The sequence below is a fragment of the Schistocerca cancellata genome, chromosome 4 (genome assembly GCF_023864275.1).
Source record: "Schistocerca cancellata isolate TAMUIC-IGC-003103 chromosome 4, iqSchCanc2.1, whole genome shotgun sequence".
Classification (NCBI taxonomy): domain Eukaryota; kingdom Metazoa; phylum Arthropoda; class Insecta; order Orthoptera; family Acrididae; genus Schistocerca; species Schistocerca cancellata.
In genome coordinates, this window is record NC_064629.1 from 712,998,407 (window position 1) to 713,016,008 (window position 17,602).

At 44.7% G+C, this 17,602-nt stretch overlaps 1 protein-coding gene across 6 annotated transcripts in view; it reads right to left on the reverse strand.

Moving 5' to 3' along the window:
* Positions 1-254: 254 nt before the first annotated feature.
* The window catches only part of LOC126183466 (serine/threonine-protein kinase NIM1), a 486,904-nt gene continuing 469,556 nt past the window's right edge, over positions 255-17,602 (reverse strand). The window contains exons 10-11 of one of the 6 annotated variants that reach the window (XM_049925470.1): positions 12,158-12,400; positions 255-1,368 (exon numbers count right to left, since the gene is read on the reverse strand). In XM_049925470.1, the coding sequence (XP_049781427.1) occupies positions 905-1,368; positions 12,158-12,400 (707 nt within the window). In that variant the 3' untranslated portion in view covers positions 255-904. The remainder of the gene's footprint in view (positions 1,369-12,157; positions 12,401-17,602) is intronic. The other 5 variants (XM_049925475.1, XM_049925474.1, XM_049925473.1 and 2 more) reach the window with 5 other exon arrangements.

The window sequence follows — 17,602 nt, forward strand, 5'->3', positions numbered from 1 at the left end:
TATTAGATTCGCTGATGACATCGTAATCTGAAACTCTGAAAAAGAAATGAACAGAAAGTTACAAGTTCTATTAAATACTTTTAAATTATGGAAATAATAAGCGAACAAACAGTAGACGACAGCAATGGTAGAACGAAAAACACGAAAAAAATTAAAAGCAATAAAAAATTTATGCCATCAGGATTGATCAGGTGAAACAACTTTATTATCTCGGTAGTATAATCGCAGAGGGTAATAGATTCTTAATGGAAATGAAGAGAAGGGTAGCATTGAGAAAACGGGCTTTTATGACTAAGAAAAACATTTTAACTAGCAACCATATTATTACAGATGTCAGTAAATCGTTTGCAATGACATCTGTGTGGAGTACACTGATATATGGAAGTGGAATTTGGACTGTGGGTAACTTGGAAATGAATCGACTCGCAGTTGCTCAAATGTGATTATGGCGAAAAATGATGGAAGTTAGCGCGACAAAAAAACGGACGTGGAATTATTAAGGAAAGTTAACGAATGTATGTGTTGTTGAAGGAAATGGAAAACAGAAAAAAATTATTGGACACAACGCTTTCATTATTAACATTTTTCAAGGGACAATACTGTTACAGAAGGAAAAAGGATGGCGTAGGAAGAAGTATTTGGAAAAGGTGGAGAAGAAAATGTGAGAACAGCATGGAATTGACAGTAGGAAGTGGTTCCATCGACAAGACTCCAACCTTCAGAATGCATATGAATGTAGTTTGCTTCTAGCAGGAGTTATTGCACTATATTTTTGTGTAGGTAGTGTCACTTTATTGTATTTCTCGGAGGAATTCTGTTGTCAACATTCAACATTTAATATGCAAAAATACTCAGAGATTTCTGTTTCTCAATTTCGTACAAGAAACGAAGAGCGGAACGCCGCTCAGAGGAGCGCACAGGCGCGGGACTGACTGGTGCCGCTGCGGGCCGACTTGCGCGTGCGCGCGCGTAAGCCCCCGGAGCGCAGCCTGGCGGCGAGCGCGCCCACGCCGCCCCCGCTGGAGCCGGCGGCGCCGTCCTCCGCGTCGTCGGCGGCGAGCGACTGCGCGTCGGGCGGCGCGGAGGCGGCACGCCGCTCCAGGCGGTGCAGCAAGATTCGGTAGGTGCCCACGACGGCGCTCTTGCTCCCGCGGTCGCGGTGTTCGTCCAGGAGGTCTCGCGAGATGCCCAGTTCCTCCAGCTTCTCCAGCGCCTGCAGCTCGTGGTCGCTGCCGGCGTCCGAGTCGCCGGAAGCCGCGGCTGCGCCGACCTCTGCCGATCGGGGCATGCGCACGCCGCGTAGGAACTCCGACTCGCTGACGCTCTGCAGCGAGAGGCGGGACGTCGGCTCCAGCTGCAGGATGCCCACTGCAACACAACCGGCGGTCAACATGACGCGTCTCAACCTGTGCTACAGGCAGGATCTACTCGAGTACATTACTCAGCTGGACTGGTGCGGGGATAACAATAGGAAAGTTCAAATAACTTACTAGAACGCAACCGGCTAATGCTCTGGACAACCGCCAATATTTCGACAGGTGAAAGCTTCGTCATTTTCGAAGCGCATGTAATACGACAGACACATCGTGTGCTTGGCAACCGAAACACTTCGCGGGAGGGATTGCTTCAACGAGAAAACGAAAGACGGTGTGCTCAGTAAGCTAGCACACCGCAAACACCTAGCACCAATTCATAACTAAAGGTAACTAACGCCTGACGATATCGATTCTTCATCCTTTCCATCATCATCATCATCATCTCATCATCATCATCATCTAGAGCCTATGCGTTTCGGATTTTGGTGACCGTCACAGTTATATCACTTTCGCTTATCGCAAAAGTTTCCAGCTTGTATGTGACGTCTGTGGTATCGATAGCAACGATGCCACGGAATAGTTTCTCAAGTTGGCACTACGAGAGACAGACGACAGCGCCATCTAGCCGGTGCTGTCGAGGTCTACGAGCTCCGCGACAGATTCAGCCCTTTTGATCAGGTGTAGCCAGCCAGGACACTTCGCTTCAGCATCGCACCTACGTACAAAGTTATTTAATCGTTTATCGCCTTGTTTTTCCACCAGTAAACATCGTTCTAGCAGTACCGACTTGTATTACCTTTTTTCGTTCCTACCCACGCGCCGCCTCCCAGGCGGGATACAAAAACGCCCATGTCCTTAAGTTTCCTAGTCAAGATGTTCTCTTTCTTTCTCGTCCTCCTTTACCATGCATCTTTACATAAAGAATGTTCTGCAGCAGTTTACACCTGTTTCCATTAATCATTACACTGAGGTGACAATAGCCATGGGTTAGCTTTATCCACATATACAGATGTCTGTTGTATCACGTACGCAAGACATAAAAGACACTGCACTGGCGGAACTGTCATTTGTGCTCAAGTGATTCATCTGAGTAGATTTCCGATGTGATAATGGTTGCACGATAGGAATTAACAAACTTTGATCGCGGAATGGAAGTTGGAGATAGCCGCCAGGGACAGTCCATTTCGGAAATCGTTCGGGAATTCCATTTTCCGAGATCCATAGTCTTTAGAGCATGTCGAGAACACCAAATTTCGGGCATTACCCCCCCCCCCCACCACACCGACTACACAGTGGTCTGTGGTCTTCACTGAACGCCGTGAGCAACGGCGTTTGCTGGAGTTTTCAGTGTTAACACACAAGTTACACTGCCTGAAATAACGGCAGAAATCAATGTGGGACGTACGAAGGTGAGGCGAAATTTGAGGTTAATGGGCTATGGCAGCAGACGACCGACCTTTTCTAACAGCGCGACATCGCCTGTAGCGCCGTTCCTGGGCTTGTGGCCATACCGGTTGGACCTTAGACGATTGGAAATGCGCGGCCTGGCCATATGAATCCCGATTTCAGTTGGTAAGAACTGATAACGGGGTTCGAGTGTGGTGCAGACCCCACGAACACATAGACCCAAGTTGTCAAAAAGGCATTGTGCAAGCTGGTGGTGGTTCAAATGGCCCTGAGCACTATGGGACTGAACTGCTGAGGTTATCAGTCCCCTTGAACTTAGAACTACTTAAACCTAACTAACCTAAGGACATCACTTACAACCATGCCCGAGGCAGGATTCGAACCTGCGACCGTAGCGGTCGAACGGTTCCAGACTGAAGCGCCTAGAACCGCTTTGCCACTACGGCCGGCAGCTGGTGGTGGCTCCATACTGGTGTGGACTGCGTTTTATATGGAATGCACCGGGTCCTCTGGTCCAAATGAACCGATTTTTGAACTGGAAATCGGTATGTTCGGCTACTTGGAGACCATTTTCAGCCAGTCATAGACTTCATGTTCGCAAACAACGGTGGAATTTGTGTGGTTTACAACGCGCCATGTCATCGTGACACAGTTGTTCGCGATTGGTTTGAATAACGTTCCGAATTATTCGCGCGACTGATCTGGCCACCCAGATTTCCCGACATGAAACCTATCGAACATTTATGGAACATAATCGATAGACCAGTTCGTGCACTAAATCCTGCACGGGGAACACTTTCACAATTATGGACAGCTATAGAGCCATCATGGCTCAATATTTCCGTAGTGGACTTCCAATGACTTGTTAAGACCATGCCAGGTCAAGATGCTGCACTACACCCGACAAAAGGAGATCCGACATGATATTAGGAGGTATCCCATGATTTTTGTCACCTCAGTGTATGTAGCCGAGATATAGTACGAAAGCGTGGTGTAAAGTAATGCTTCCGAATTTTTTATATGAAAGCTCTTAAACCCTTTAAATGAAAAAAAAAACTTTATTAGTATTCTAAATCTCTGTTCTTCACGTCGACATATTTACTTCTCAGCATAGTCACTCTGACATCGAACACATCTCTCAACGAGGGGCCAATTTGTTGAAACCGTCACTGATGAGTGTGACTATGTTGACAGACCCACAACCTTACCCCTGCTTGCACCGCATCATTATTACCAAAGGGAAGTCCCGAAGGTGTTGCTTAAGTTTTGGCAACAGATGAAAATTGGACAGTGCCATTCGGGACTGTATGGAGGATGATCGATGACAGTGAACTCAAGGCGTCGGACTGTTGCAGATGTCGCAGCATTCGTGAGTGCTGTGGCATTTTCATGCTGAAGGAGAAGGTGCTCCATGTGTGAACGCACTCTATGAACTCTAAACTCGATTACAGCATGGCATTTCTTAAGCATAGACATGGTTACGTTTCACACCGCCACAATTCGGAGCCGTCTAGCGGCAGAGGCTTGCAACTTGCGTCAGCGAAGCTGGAAAGTCGACTGAGTGATATGCATGACATGTAATGCCTCAACAGATATTGAGAACAGAATAAAAAATTCGGAGGCAGCACTTTTCAGATTTCCTCATGGTTTTTTTTTGGATTTTACTGCGTTTTAGACTTCTTTCTTCATTTTGCGGAAAATGTTATTTGTAATTCCATCTGTCCAGGATACACTTAGCATTTACATATACAACCTCATCTTAAATGCCTCAAATCGTTTGCCCGTTGCCTTGATTAAAGTTCAAAACGATGGGAAATTTGTACGAACATAGAAGTTTTAATTTTGTTTCGATTGAAAGGTGTTAGCCCTTAAACACATTACTCATCTTTTAAAAAAGCGCCTCTCTGGCGCTCTCAATACGGACATCAATTTCTTGCGCGTTTCCCAGTTGTGTTAAAGTTCGTTCACAGACATGTGCAGTTGTTTACTTGTTCAATACGTTTACCAATAACGTACAGCTGACAGTCTGATATGTATCTTTTGCTGATGACAATTTTGTGTTACTTAAGTTCGTAGTGAAATACTGATTAACAACGGGTGAGTAGGTAGTGCAAACTCCTCCCTCCGTAGTTCGATCGGGGGGGGGGGAGGGGGGCGAGAGGGAGGGAGGGAGGGAGGGAGGGAGAGAGAGAGAGAGAGAGAGAGAGAGAGAGAGAGAGAGAGAGAGAGAGAGCAGGATTCCAGGTCGAATTTAAGCCAAATCATCATCTCCATTAAACAATCATGTGGCCTTATAAATAGACAAAGAGGTTTTGCTTAAAGTCTGCCTGGAATCCTGCTCTCTCACGAGTCAAACTACGGAGGATATAGTTACCGCTACTTGCTCTCTTGTTGTTAATTAGTATTTCACTATGAATAACGTCTGGCGTTGGTTATATTTGGTTACGACGTGGCGCTAGTGGTTTTCGATGTGCGTTGTCTTTTCACACGCACAGCCTTTTGCTTCCTGGTTCACGCAGCCTAGCCCACCGTGCGTTTACGTTGCCATGCACAGCCATCTTTCGTCTCATTTGTGCCTTGAAAACGACAGGATGTTCTACTGAAATATCCCAAACTGTGGGAGGACGTCAGCTGTCTGCATTTACATGTATTGTTTGAACATTCTATACTCCAGGAGAAGCTCAAGTTTTACACCTATAGGAAAATAAAAATGCGTAATGAGATCAGAGTTACGTCCTTAAGGCAATTATTGCTAGATGCAGTGGATACAGAGTCTCTACTGAAAGATCCGTTTATCGAAAGCAGACGTCGGACTTGAATAGGCATATTAAAATGAAAATTTCAGAGAGATGAATAATTGAGTTTAATTGTAAATGTTCAGAAGATGAACTTTATTACAAGAAGAGGATCACGTTGACGATTCTGCAAATTTACTGATGACTACATGTGAGAAGAAAGATTTCAAATGATTTTTACGTCTTTAACGTACCTCGTCGTCTCAAGAAGTAGTTGATTTTTCATAACCTTATCAGTAGTTACCTGTCTTTCAATGTGCGGAAAGTGTTTTAATTTCATGATGAAGTTTTAGCTTCCAAAAGGATTAAGTTTTCCAAGATAAGAGGTACCAGGAAGATTTATTTTTAAGAACGACAATGGGGTTAAATTGCCTACATTTTAAAATAATTTCGCTATTCCAGCATGTCTGACGAAATCTATTAGGAAAGTAACTTCCGATCGTTCGCGAGATGGAAACCACTGTGAAAATAAAAAATGATTTTTTGCAACAGTTAGCTACACTTTGCAGGCTACTTCCCTACTTAGTCGCCACTCGGACTTAGACATTTGTCGTAGCGTCATACCAACTCTCTAATACCCTCGTCACAGCAGGCAGACGCCTGTGCTTTCCACCAGCCGGCCATTGTGGCCGAGCGGTTCTAGGCGCTTCAGTCCCGAACCGCGCTGCTGATACGTTCGCAGGTTCGAATCCTGCCTCGGGCATTGGTGTATGTGATGTCGTTAGTTTAGTTAGGTTTAAGTAGTTCTAAATGTAGGGGACTGATGACCTCAGATGTTAAGTCCCATAGCACTCAGAGCGATTTGAACCAATTTTTCTTTCCACCAATTCACTACGCTGGTCTACAACTCATTGTCTGTGTTAAAATGTTGTCTTCATTGCCAGCGGTTCATATGACCAGAGATGAAACTCTGGTGGAGTCAGTTACGGGTGCCGGCCGCGGTGGTCGTGCGGTTCTAGGCGCTCCAGTCCGGAGCCGCGCTGCTGCTACGGTCGCAGGTTCGAATCCTGCCTCGGGCATGGTTGTGTGTGATGTCCTTAGGTTAGTTAGGTTTAATTAGTTCTAAGTTCTAGGGGACTGATGACCACAGAAGTTGAGTCCCATAGTGCTCAGAGCCATTTTAACCATCAGTTACGGGCTGTATTGTGGGTGATCAAACATTTCCCATCGAAAACGCAGCAGGAGCATCTTCATTGCCCCTGCAGCGTGCGACCCAGAATTGTCGTGAAGAAGGAAGCGCATGACAGTTACGTGAAATCTCTCACCAGGCCCTCATAGTTGGCGGGAAACATTACTTTCTTGGTATCTTCACGCGCTCACTGTGCGCTCGGAACTGAAAAGAGCAACGTGACGCGATGTGGTTTCCATTTCGCTCCAGATTAGAGGAGCTATTTTTCGGAGAAAACGCCTAAGGAGCCTTTGGTAGGGAGACGGCCGGAGTCACTGCATTTTGCAGTAATTTTCACGTCACAGTACCACCTGTCTGAGCTGCTCCTGTAGAGTGGGGTGGAGAGTTACCATTGCCGTAACTACGAATCACAAAGTAAGCACTACATACAAGCTCGCAAGCCTTTCCACGATGAAACTGACGGAAACGAGCTCAGAATAATCTCCTATGTTAATTCAATTTTGTGCTGACAAAAATCCTCAACGACTGGTCGTGAAAGGTTTTGCGAGCTCTTGTAGGTGGCTTACACTTGTTTACCTTTATTCTCATGAATTTAATGTGACTGATCACCATAAATCGTTCTCGATGCCTAATTCTGAGTATGTGGCGTTTGTGAATATTACCAAGGGTTGATTAGCGATGGTATTGTCATAGACTGTTGAAACGTTTCGCCTATTTACGAGCATGACATTCCATCTGTGTGTTGAGAGATCGCATCCAGTCTATGAACCAAGAGTTGATAGCCATCAACTATTTCTACGTTTTCTAAACATTTTATATTACAGTGACTTATGGGCACAGCAAAATGTCTCGAAGTAATAGCCTCAAATAGCTATAGAAGTTCTCTACCTCCTAGTTTGCGTCTATCGTAAATAGTAAAAATAATATTACGTTAAACTATGGTACGCCCGACTCTACTATTGCGTCTAAGGATGAGTCAGGTTATTCGCTAAGAGGCCTGTACTCTACTTCCATGACTTCCCTAATATTAAATAAGCACGAGCTTTGTTAATATGTGCAGAAGTTTTGTTCTAGGTGATCTTTATGGCTTTAGAAGCGATACGATGGCTGTTAGCGGACAGTTGTACGTAGTGTCTCGAATACACATCTACTTATCTATACGACTTACCGTCACGATTTGGCCTAGAAATAACTTGTTATTTAGCTTAAGAATATTACCTCTGTTACACGTGTGCCAGCATATGGACTTTAAGCATCCCACTGAAGCTATGATTAGTTCTTATATGGCTCCACTAATAGCGAGGAGATACTACATTTACTCGGGATAAATCAGTTACAGCGAAAATCTGCATGTGATAATGAAAGAAAAATCCTTGGTGCGTAGATCGACTAAAAAATAATGTTATTTAGTAGGACCTCGGGCATATTCCGTCGAAGGGTCACATTATCGCAGTGTGAAAATCGCGTATCATAAAGCTTGTACTTGAGAAAGTAGATGCTTACTTGGAGTGTGTTTTTATGCACTTGCTAATATTCCTCTTTGCATTTTCGTTATCAGTCTGTGCTTCATTACTATTCAACATGCCAGCTAAAATGTTGCAAATTTTAAAAAGCTCTAGATTCTACATAGGTTGCAGAAATGCAAACGACGTGTCCCAAACTGCGAGAGGCCGTACAAGGCAGAGCGCGTCAAGTTAATAACTCTCGGTGCGTCAAGCTGTCGGATCCAGTCAGGGCGGTCGACTCGTCTCCGTCCTCGGCTTCCCGGCTGGTAGGCGCTGCATCAGGTAACGTAACCTAGTAACCAGTCAGCTCACAAGAAAAAAATTACACACTGTACGGAAGTAAACGATTATTACTCTTCATATTCTAATTCTGTACGATGACTGGTTGCCCCAAGCAGTAAGCAATTTGTAAAAGAAGGAAAGTAAGCGTTTGACGGTCTCTCGCCTAGAAAACCTACATCTGGAGGGCCAAACGGCGTCAATTTGAAACCCTCTTTTTCCACACGGTAGTTCAAGTTGTACCATTTCTTTCATCATGTCTCGTGTGTGTGGAGAGTGGCTACTTACTTTCAAATGTGAAATCTCGAACAGTACAAGCTTAACATGATTGGTTGTAATAATAAACACAAGACTTCGCTCCAAGTTTCACTGTGCTGAAAATAAACACTACGAGGTCTTTTGAAAACATTCCGAAACATTCGTAATTTCCCACCAATGGTGAGCTGGAGCGAAATCTGGCTCTCATCCCTGCACACGCCAGTGTTTAATGTGTAATTGCCGGAAGTTTCATCGTTGTACGTCGCTTAGCTATTTTTCAGTGCTGTATTGAGTAAAACGTTGTGTCACACAGTTTGCGAATTTAGAGATCGCAGAGTTAGAGGAGCAAGGCGCCTGCATTAAATTTCGCGCGAAATTCAAGAAAACCTTTACAGAGACGCACCAAATGATGCGGAAAGCGTAAGGTGATGACTGTTTAAGCCGTACTCGGTGTTACGAATGGTTCACATCATTTAAAAATGGCCGAACGGAACTTAAAGATGGCCGTCGTTCAGGACGCCTTTCGACGTCTACCGACGACGTTCGTGTCAAGAACGTCAACGAAATTGTGGGTGTCAATCGAAGACGGAGTGTCCGAGAGAATGCAGAATATAACATTCCAGTCGATCATGTCATGAAATCCAGACACAGAGTATTGGAATGCATCATGTCGCTGCCAAGTTCCTCCCACGACTCATGAGTAACGACGAGAAAGATCTTCACCTAGCAATCTGTGGAGAGCTTTTGGATCGTGCGAAGGAGAACGAGTTGTTCCTTAAGAGGATCATAACTGGTGATGAGACGTGGCTCTACGATTATGATGCTGAGACCGAAGTTCGGTCTTCACAATGGGTTGGGATTAGTTTCTCCAAGACCAAAAAAGACTCGTCAGGTCATATGTCAAAGCCATGCGGATAGTTTTCTTTGACTTTGAAAGATTAGATGATCATGAATTCATGACACAGGTAGAAACTGTTACTCGATGGTACTATCGGGACGTGTTGCGACGCCTGCGATAAATGTCAGAAGGAGACGGCCTGAAATGTGGTGAGACAATTTATGGCTCTTGCATCACGGCACATTCATCCCTGTTGGTGCGTGACTACTGCACAAAAAACCAAAGCACTGTGTTGCCTCATCCTCCGTACTCACCAGACCTGGCCCCTGCGATGTTTTTTTTTTTTTATTTCCAAAGTAGATAACCCCATTGAAAGGACGAATATTTGCAACTACAGACTAGATAAAAGAAAATTCGCAGACGGCGTTTCGTGTGATCCAGCAAGAGGCGTATCATGACTGCTTCCGGAAGTGGAAACGGCTTTGGGAGCGGGGTATCAATTGTAGAGGAGATTATTTCGAAGAAGACCATGCACAAAAATAAAAGGCAAGCGTACACAAAATTTGTGGATGAAGTTCCGGAATTTTTTGAACAGACCTCGTAAAAAAAAAGCGTGCTACGAAGGAATTATCGGAATGGGATGGAAATCTGTAGAAGTGATGTACATGTACAAACAAATATCAAATTTCATAAAAATTGGATGATTTATTCACGAGAAAGTGCTTAACAAGTTGAGCAAGTCAATAGTGCGTTGATCCAACTCTGCCCCTTATGCAAGCAGTTATTCGGCTTGGCATTGATTAATGGAGTTGATGGATGTCCTCCTGAGGGATATCTGCCAAATTCTGTCCAACCGGCGCGTCAGATCGTCGAAATTCTGAGCCGGTTGGAAGGGCACTGTCCACAATGTTCTAGGCGCTTCAGTCCGGAACCGCGCTGCTGCTGCGGTCGCAGGTTCGAATCCTGCCTCGGACGTGGATGTGTGTGATGTCCTTAGGTTTAAGTAGTTTTGAGTCTAGGGGACTGATGACCTCAGATGTTAAGTCCCATAGTGCTTAGAGCCATTTGAACCATTATTGATTGGGGAGGATCCTGCGATCTTGCTAGCCAAGTTAGAGTTTTACCATCTCTTAAACAATCAGTAGAAACCCTCGCCCTGAGCGGGCGGGCATTATATTGCTGAAATGTAAGCCCAACTTGGTTTGCTATGAAGGGCAACCAAACTGGGCGCAGAATATCTTCGATTTACCGCTGTGCTGTAAGGATGCTGCGGATGGCAACCAAGGTGGTCCTGCTATGAAAAGAAATGACACGTAAGACCATCACTTCTGGCTTTTGGGCTTATGGCGGATGGGAGTCATGTTGGTAGCCTACCGTTGCCCGCGGCCTCTCCAGACACGTCTTTAGCCTGGTATTTCATTGACTGGAGTAGAATGGCTTTCAGTGAAGAGTCACACATCGAACTGAGTCTCATTTTGTTGCCAACAAGATCGCCGGATCTCTCCCCAATTGAGGACGTTAGGAGCGTTATTGACAGTGCCCTCCAACAGGCTCGCGATTTTGAAAATCTGACGCACCAATTGGACAGAATTTGGCTGTTTCTTCTCATGAGGACATTCAAAAATTCTGTTAATCAGTGCTAAGCCATATAGCCTTTTACATAAGGGCCAGAGGTGGAGAAAAGCGTTGTTGACTTGCTCAATTCGTGAATGTATTTCTCTTGAAAATTTCTTCATATTTTTATGAAATTTAATAATTTGTTTGTCTGTACTTGTATATCAGATCTACCGCATTCCGTCACATTCGGATAATTCCTTCGCGTCCTGACTTTTTTTTTTACTTACAATGTATTTTATAGAATGGTGTGTGTAGACGTGGCAAGATACTCATGTTCGGTTATATTCTTCGATGGAACCAAACTAGCGATAAGCTTAGAGAAATTGTGCACTGACGTTGCCTCAGTATTGGATATTGTTCCTCAATACAGGGTACCTCTAACGTTTCAGTACATGACTTCGCAAAAACTAAAAGATATATGGAAATTGACACTTATCAGTGGACATAGCATCTTTTCAATTTCCGAATCGTGTTACTATGAGGCACAAGTGTCAGAACATACAGACAAATCATGCGCTCCGTATTGCCACATCAAACTAGTTCTCGCCTGCATAAAGGCAACTCAGTGAACAGATTTTCAGAACGGCTGCTGTCACTGTGTCTTCCAGGGCAGCAGCAGCGACTTCAATGAACTGTGTACACAAATTGACGTTTACTGTATCACAAGCGATTCCCATACTGAGCACCTGTCGCGAGAGTTCAAAAATTGGAGAGATGCTCTATCCACTAATATGTGTGTGTATTTTGTGTATGTATTGTAGCGTAGTGGAGTCGTCTTCTGCAATCCGGAGGTACAATTAACCCTGTGCAGCATACACTGGTCAGACAGAACATTATGGCTACCGACCTACTATCGATATAAACCCATACAGGCGATAGTAGCGTCACCCAGCGACTGGGAACGGCTTTGCCCTACTAACATTGTCTAGTTAGTTACCTGTGAGCTGCTTGCAGGCTGGTGAGGCGTGCGACAGGGAACGACTTTGCCCTACTAACAGTGTGTAGTTAGTTACCTATGAGCTGCTTGCAGGCCGGTGAGACGAATGGCGGCACGCTGTAGTTACAGTCGAGTATCTGCTTCTTCAGCGCAGCGACGGTGTGCGCCTTGAAAGGCATCTGCCCCGTCACCATGAAGAACAGCAGCACGCCGAGCGCCCAGGTATCGACGGGCGCACCCACGTACGACTCATCGCGGAACAGCTCCGGCGCCGCGTATGGTGGTGATCCGCAAAAAGTCGTCAGCTGCTGCTCTCGGCCTGTCAAACATAAATCGTAGAGTTGCGCGCTGCATAAATGACGTAGTATGTGGGAGGATTCCCGGTAGGATCCGTAGCATTCGTAAGGAAAAAACAAATGAATGTGTAAGAGAGAATCTGGGACCCGACGTTTTTCTTTGTTTTTCTTATTTATCGATTGTTTTACTCCCATTGTCTTTGAATCCATATGGTAAATTCATACTTCAATATAACTCGAAATGGAGGAATAAAGCCTCGTGATGACTGAGTGTTGTGTGATGTCCTTAGGTTAGTTAGGTTTAACTAGTTCTAAGTTCTAGGGGACTGATGACCATAGCTGTTAAGTCCCATAGTGCTCAGAGCCATTTGAACCATTTGGAGGAATAAAGGTCCAATAAACATGTGTTCGGAAGTAGACGGTGTGCGTGCAATGACAACAAATCGTCCCGGAACACACTACAGAGCTGCATCGCATTCTCGTATCAACAGATGTTCAAAATGGTATCCATGGAATGCACTGCACGCGTTCACACGTCGCATAATGGACTGATGCACTCTTTCGTACGTTCTGGGATCTCTCCGAATAGTGTCACAGTCGTCGTTATCACGCTGTTGAAAGGCCAGCATTTCAAGAACAGGTTCAGCATACACAACGCTTTTCAGATGCCCCCATAGATAAAACTCCAGAGGGATTACGAGTATGTCCAGTACTCCAACAAGCCATGCTAAAGGGCCTCCGCGTCCAATGCAACGTACCAGGAAGATGATGACGAGGTGTCGTCGAACTGTAATGCGGAAATGGGATGGTGCTCCGTCATCCAGAAACCACATAACCTATCGTACTGTCAAAGGCACATTGTCCAGCAGCCCAGACAGAGTATTCCGCAGGAAGATCAGGTACGTTCCTCCGTCGACGCGTTGTGGAATAATAACTGGTCCAAGTATGTGGTCGCAAGAATCCCTGCCCACACGCCGATGCTGAACCGATGCTCAGAAGAAGACTCAACCACTCACAGAGGATTGTCTGTAGCCCACAGTTGATGATTATGCAGACTGATGGTACCAATTCTGGTAAAGACTGCTTCACGAGTAAAGAGGACTGGTGACAAATATCCCATAATTATGATGGCCTGGTGCAAAAACCATCGCCAAAATCCTTCCTGTAGAACGAAATCCGCTGCTGAGAAACCTTGCACTCGTTGCAAGTGATAGTGATAGTATCGGTTATCATGTAGGATACACATAATCGTACTTTGGCTCACACCACGTTGGCAGGCCACTTGCCTGGAACTTGTACTAGGGTTCGTCTCAGTGTCCTGTAGAAACCGGTCCTCCATATCTGGTATACGCACGGTCCACCGCCTCCACGCACGTTCGTCTGTGTGAAAGGACCAATGATCACACACACGCCCAAAAATGGCTTGAAATGTTGTGTGATGTGTTGTATGATGTGATGTGTTTGGTGTCTGTGAGGGTACTTGTTTTTGTATAGCCATGCCACCTCTCGACCGTCTCCATCTGCTTGGCGGTACACAAACGCTCTCTTGACTTGTTCTCGACATGAATCCCGGACTGTTCTGATGCTTACAGTACGTTGCGTCAATCACACAGGGAACACATAAGGAACACACAGCACATGGATAGAGGAACTGTTATTCGTCAGCGCCATCTACCTTGAAAACGACGCATTTTCGGACACATGTTCACAGATCATTTATTCCTCATTTCCAGTCAGGAATCTGTCCTTGTAGTTTATTGATTTTGCTAAAGTTCACCCTGTAGAAGTTGGACGAAGTATTGAAGCGATATCTGATGTATTTTTGTTTTGAATTTTTTTATTTTGCCTTTTGTTGACGATATTGCGTTTTCTAGCGCTTTGTGATAAATCTGTATTGTTGTATTTTTAATTTTTACCATAACATACCTCTGTTTCACGCTACAAGTCAACAGTTTTCGAATAAAACCTGAATTAAGCATTAACAGTTCCACTTTTGCTGAAAATACTACTTACTTAAGTAACATACAGGAGGATAACAATACAAAACAAAAATGTTCCGTAGGTTACCCGGCCCTTTGTATATCCTCAGTCAGTATCTAGGGGGTTCACCGCTTCCGGTTTTTAGGGGAATCTAGTAAGACACTGATAGCGAACGATATGAGGTAACGTCCGATAGGCATGCAATACCTCTAACGTACAGGTAATGCGGGAACGACCTTAACTGACCAAAGATACTAGGAAAACAACTGTAGTCTACGCTTACTTACGATGACTGCGGGAACCTTCGGTAGTTTTACAAGTCTAATAAGCAGGTTGCTTAACCAAGTTCTGCAGTTATTGCAAGTTTAAGAAACTAAAGATAATTCGCAAAATTTTGTTAACAGTGGAAAGGTTTTTACCTCAAAAGCCTATCGGTCGGTGGCTCCTCACTCTCATTCGGAAGGAAAAGAATTCAAGTATGCTAAGGGAACAAAATATTAGCCACCATCTCAAGAGAATACACTGGTCGCTTTGGAGCGCTGTGGATGGTGTAGAACTTGTACCTGTCTGCATTGCTACCCTACACCGTTAACTTACATCATGGCAGTGAAATGGTTGCGTATGTGCCAATCAGTTACATGGAGCCATCGCTGTAAGCTGGGTCGATATCAACGTGTGACAGAACGGTAGATAGGAGGATCGTGTTTATACGTGCGCCTGACTGCACTGTGAATGAAAGTGCTCGATTTGCTGATGCGTCAACGCGGACTGTGCAACGTGTCTACAATGGATGGTGTACCACCGACAGCCATTTATCGCAGCGTAAAAACAGTGGTAGTAAAAAGATCTCGCTGAGGCCTCCAGTAGATACGAGAGACAACCATGCACACAGAGGATGTCAAGCTGGCACAAACAAACTCACGGAAAAATGTTATGTCACATCTCCTTTTGATCACGAGCGCTGAGTGGTCACATAGTTTAACTCGGTATGGCCAAATTTTGGGATATGCTGGTTAAAATATTCACTAAATTACCTGGTATATCATCAAACGAAAAGATTAGTGCGAATCATACAGTTTCACGCAAAAGCCCATAGACTGTGAGGTATATAGCCCGGATATAAAATAGCCGGACGAAGTGGCGTAGTGGTTAAAATACTGGACTCTTTTCGCGGTATTTCCTTCGTAAACAACACAGACGAATTCCATCCCTAGCTTACCGAGCGAGGTGGCACAGTGGTAAGACACTGGACTCGCATTCGGAAGGACGACGGTTCAATCCCGCGTCCGGCCATCCTGATTTAGGTTTTCCGTGATTTCCCTAAATCACTCCAGGCAAATGCCGGGATGGTTCCTATGAAAGGGCACGGCCGACTTCCTTCCCTAATCCGATGAGACCGATGACCACGCTGTCTGGTCTCCTTCCCCAAACCAACCAACCAACCAACCAACCATCCCTAGCTTAGTCTAATCTGAACTTTTCCTCTGTCTCTAATGACCTCGTAGTCGACAGGATGTTTTATGAGCATAGGATAATTCAGTAAGTTCAGTACTCAGGTGAAATGTAAAAACAATAATGTTCATTTCAGTAGTGTTGTGATGACACTAATCTCAGTGATATAAATTTGGGTGAGTTTCGTACGATACACAAATAGATTAAGAACTGTGACTTATTTTTGACAGCAATAGCCTCCTGGTGTGAGTTATATTTTGACTTTGTGTTTATACGACTGTCTTCCTCCTCAGCTAAGGCTCAGCGTTTCTGACTGTTATGCGGAACGGAGCGAGGTAGCGCAGTTGTTTACACCGGACTCGCATTCGGGAGGAAGACGGTTCAAAGTCGCTTCCGGCCATCCAGATTTAGATTTTCCATAATTTCCCTAAATCGTTCCAGGCAAATGCTGGCGTGGTTCCTTTGAAAGAGAACGGCCGATTTCCTTCCCAGTTTTGGACCCAATCCGAGCTATTGCGCTATCTCTTGACCTCGATGTCGACGGGACCTTAAACACAATGTTCCTTCTTTTCTTCTTCCAGTTATGCTTAGAACCCGGGTTCGGCTCCTGGTACTGAGAGGGATTTATCCCTCGTATCAGGACTGGAACGGAGTGATCTCAGCCTCGTGTTGCTATATGAGGAGCTATTTGAGTGAGAAGTAGTGGCTCCCAGATCTGGGAAGCTGACAATGGTGGGGTGAGCGGTGTACCAATCCCATCCTCTGTAACACCGCATCCAAATGACGTCACTGCTAGAGGATGACACGGTGGCTGGTCGGTGCTCAGTCAACGGCGACATCACATAGACCAAGTATCTCTGACAGTTCGTCACAGGTGTACCACATTAACGTCCAGTTTACGCCTGAAGTAATCACGCCTTTATATTTAGAAGACTGCCTGCCTCCGCAGCTAAGTACTCAGGTGAAATGTAAAAACAATAATGTTCACTTCAGTAGTGTTATGATGAAACTAATCACAGTGATACAAATTTGGCTGAGTTTCGCACGATACGTAGGTGGGAGCACCCTGTTAATCATTAACTCCTTGCCAAAAAAATATCGGCGCACGCTCCGTTAACAGAATTTAACCGTCCTCTAATTTCCAAAAGCCAACGCGGGCACCTTTAATTGAGGCGGTTATCAAAATAGCCATTAATATTAATAAATATGATTCAAGCTCCACTTGAAACTACCCTTTACTGACTTGGTGGATAATATCAAACCATTATGCTCTCTGCTTATTTATCTGTTGACTGCTGCTGATGGCCCATATGAGGTTAGAAGCGAAAAGTTGTTAAGCGAGTGAGTGGAGTCATCGCATTTTGTCACGTTGTTCTTGAGCTCAACGGCAGCTATGCTCGTGCTGCTAAGCTTGTGTAATTGATATTTACGCACCGGAATCAAGTTACAGCTAACAGATATCTGCTGCTGCTACTGCAGTCTGGTTTCTTCCTTTAGACAAAATTGAACGACATTTCCGAACATTCTTCATGCAGTGATATTATTGATACTGGATATATGAAAAGCAGTAACTAAGGACTCAGTTACGACTTATCTTGTGTTATCAGACGGAATACTTCAACCGAAATTTTCATTTCTGCTTACTATGGAAAGTCTCTATACTGGATAAGCCATAGGACGTGGTCGTAAAACCTGTGTACTATAAATGACAAAAAAAATATATTTTTCTATAATGGAGACGTTTCCATGTAAAGTGATACTTATTTTAACATAACAAATTAGTAGAACAAAAT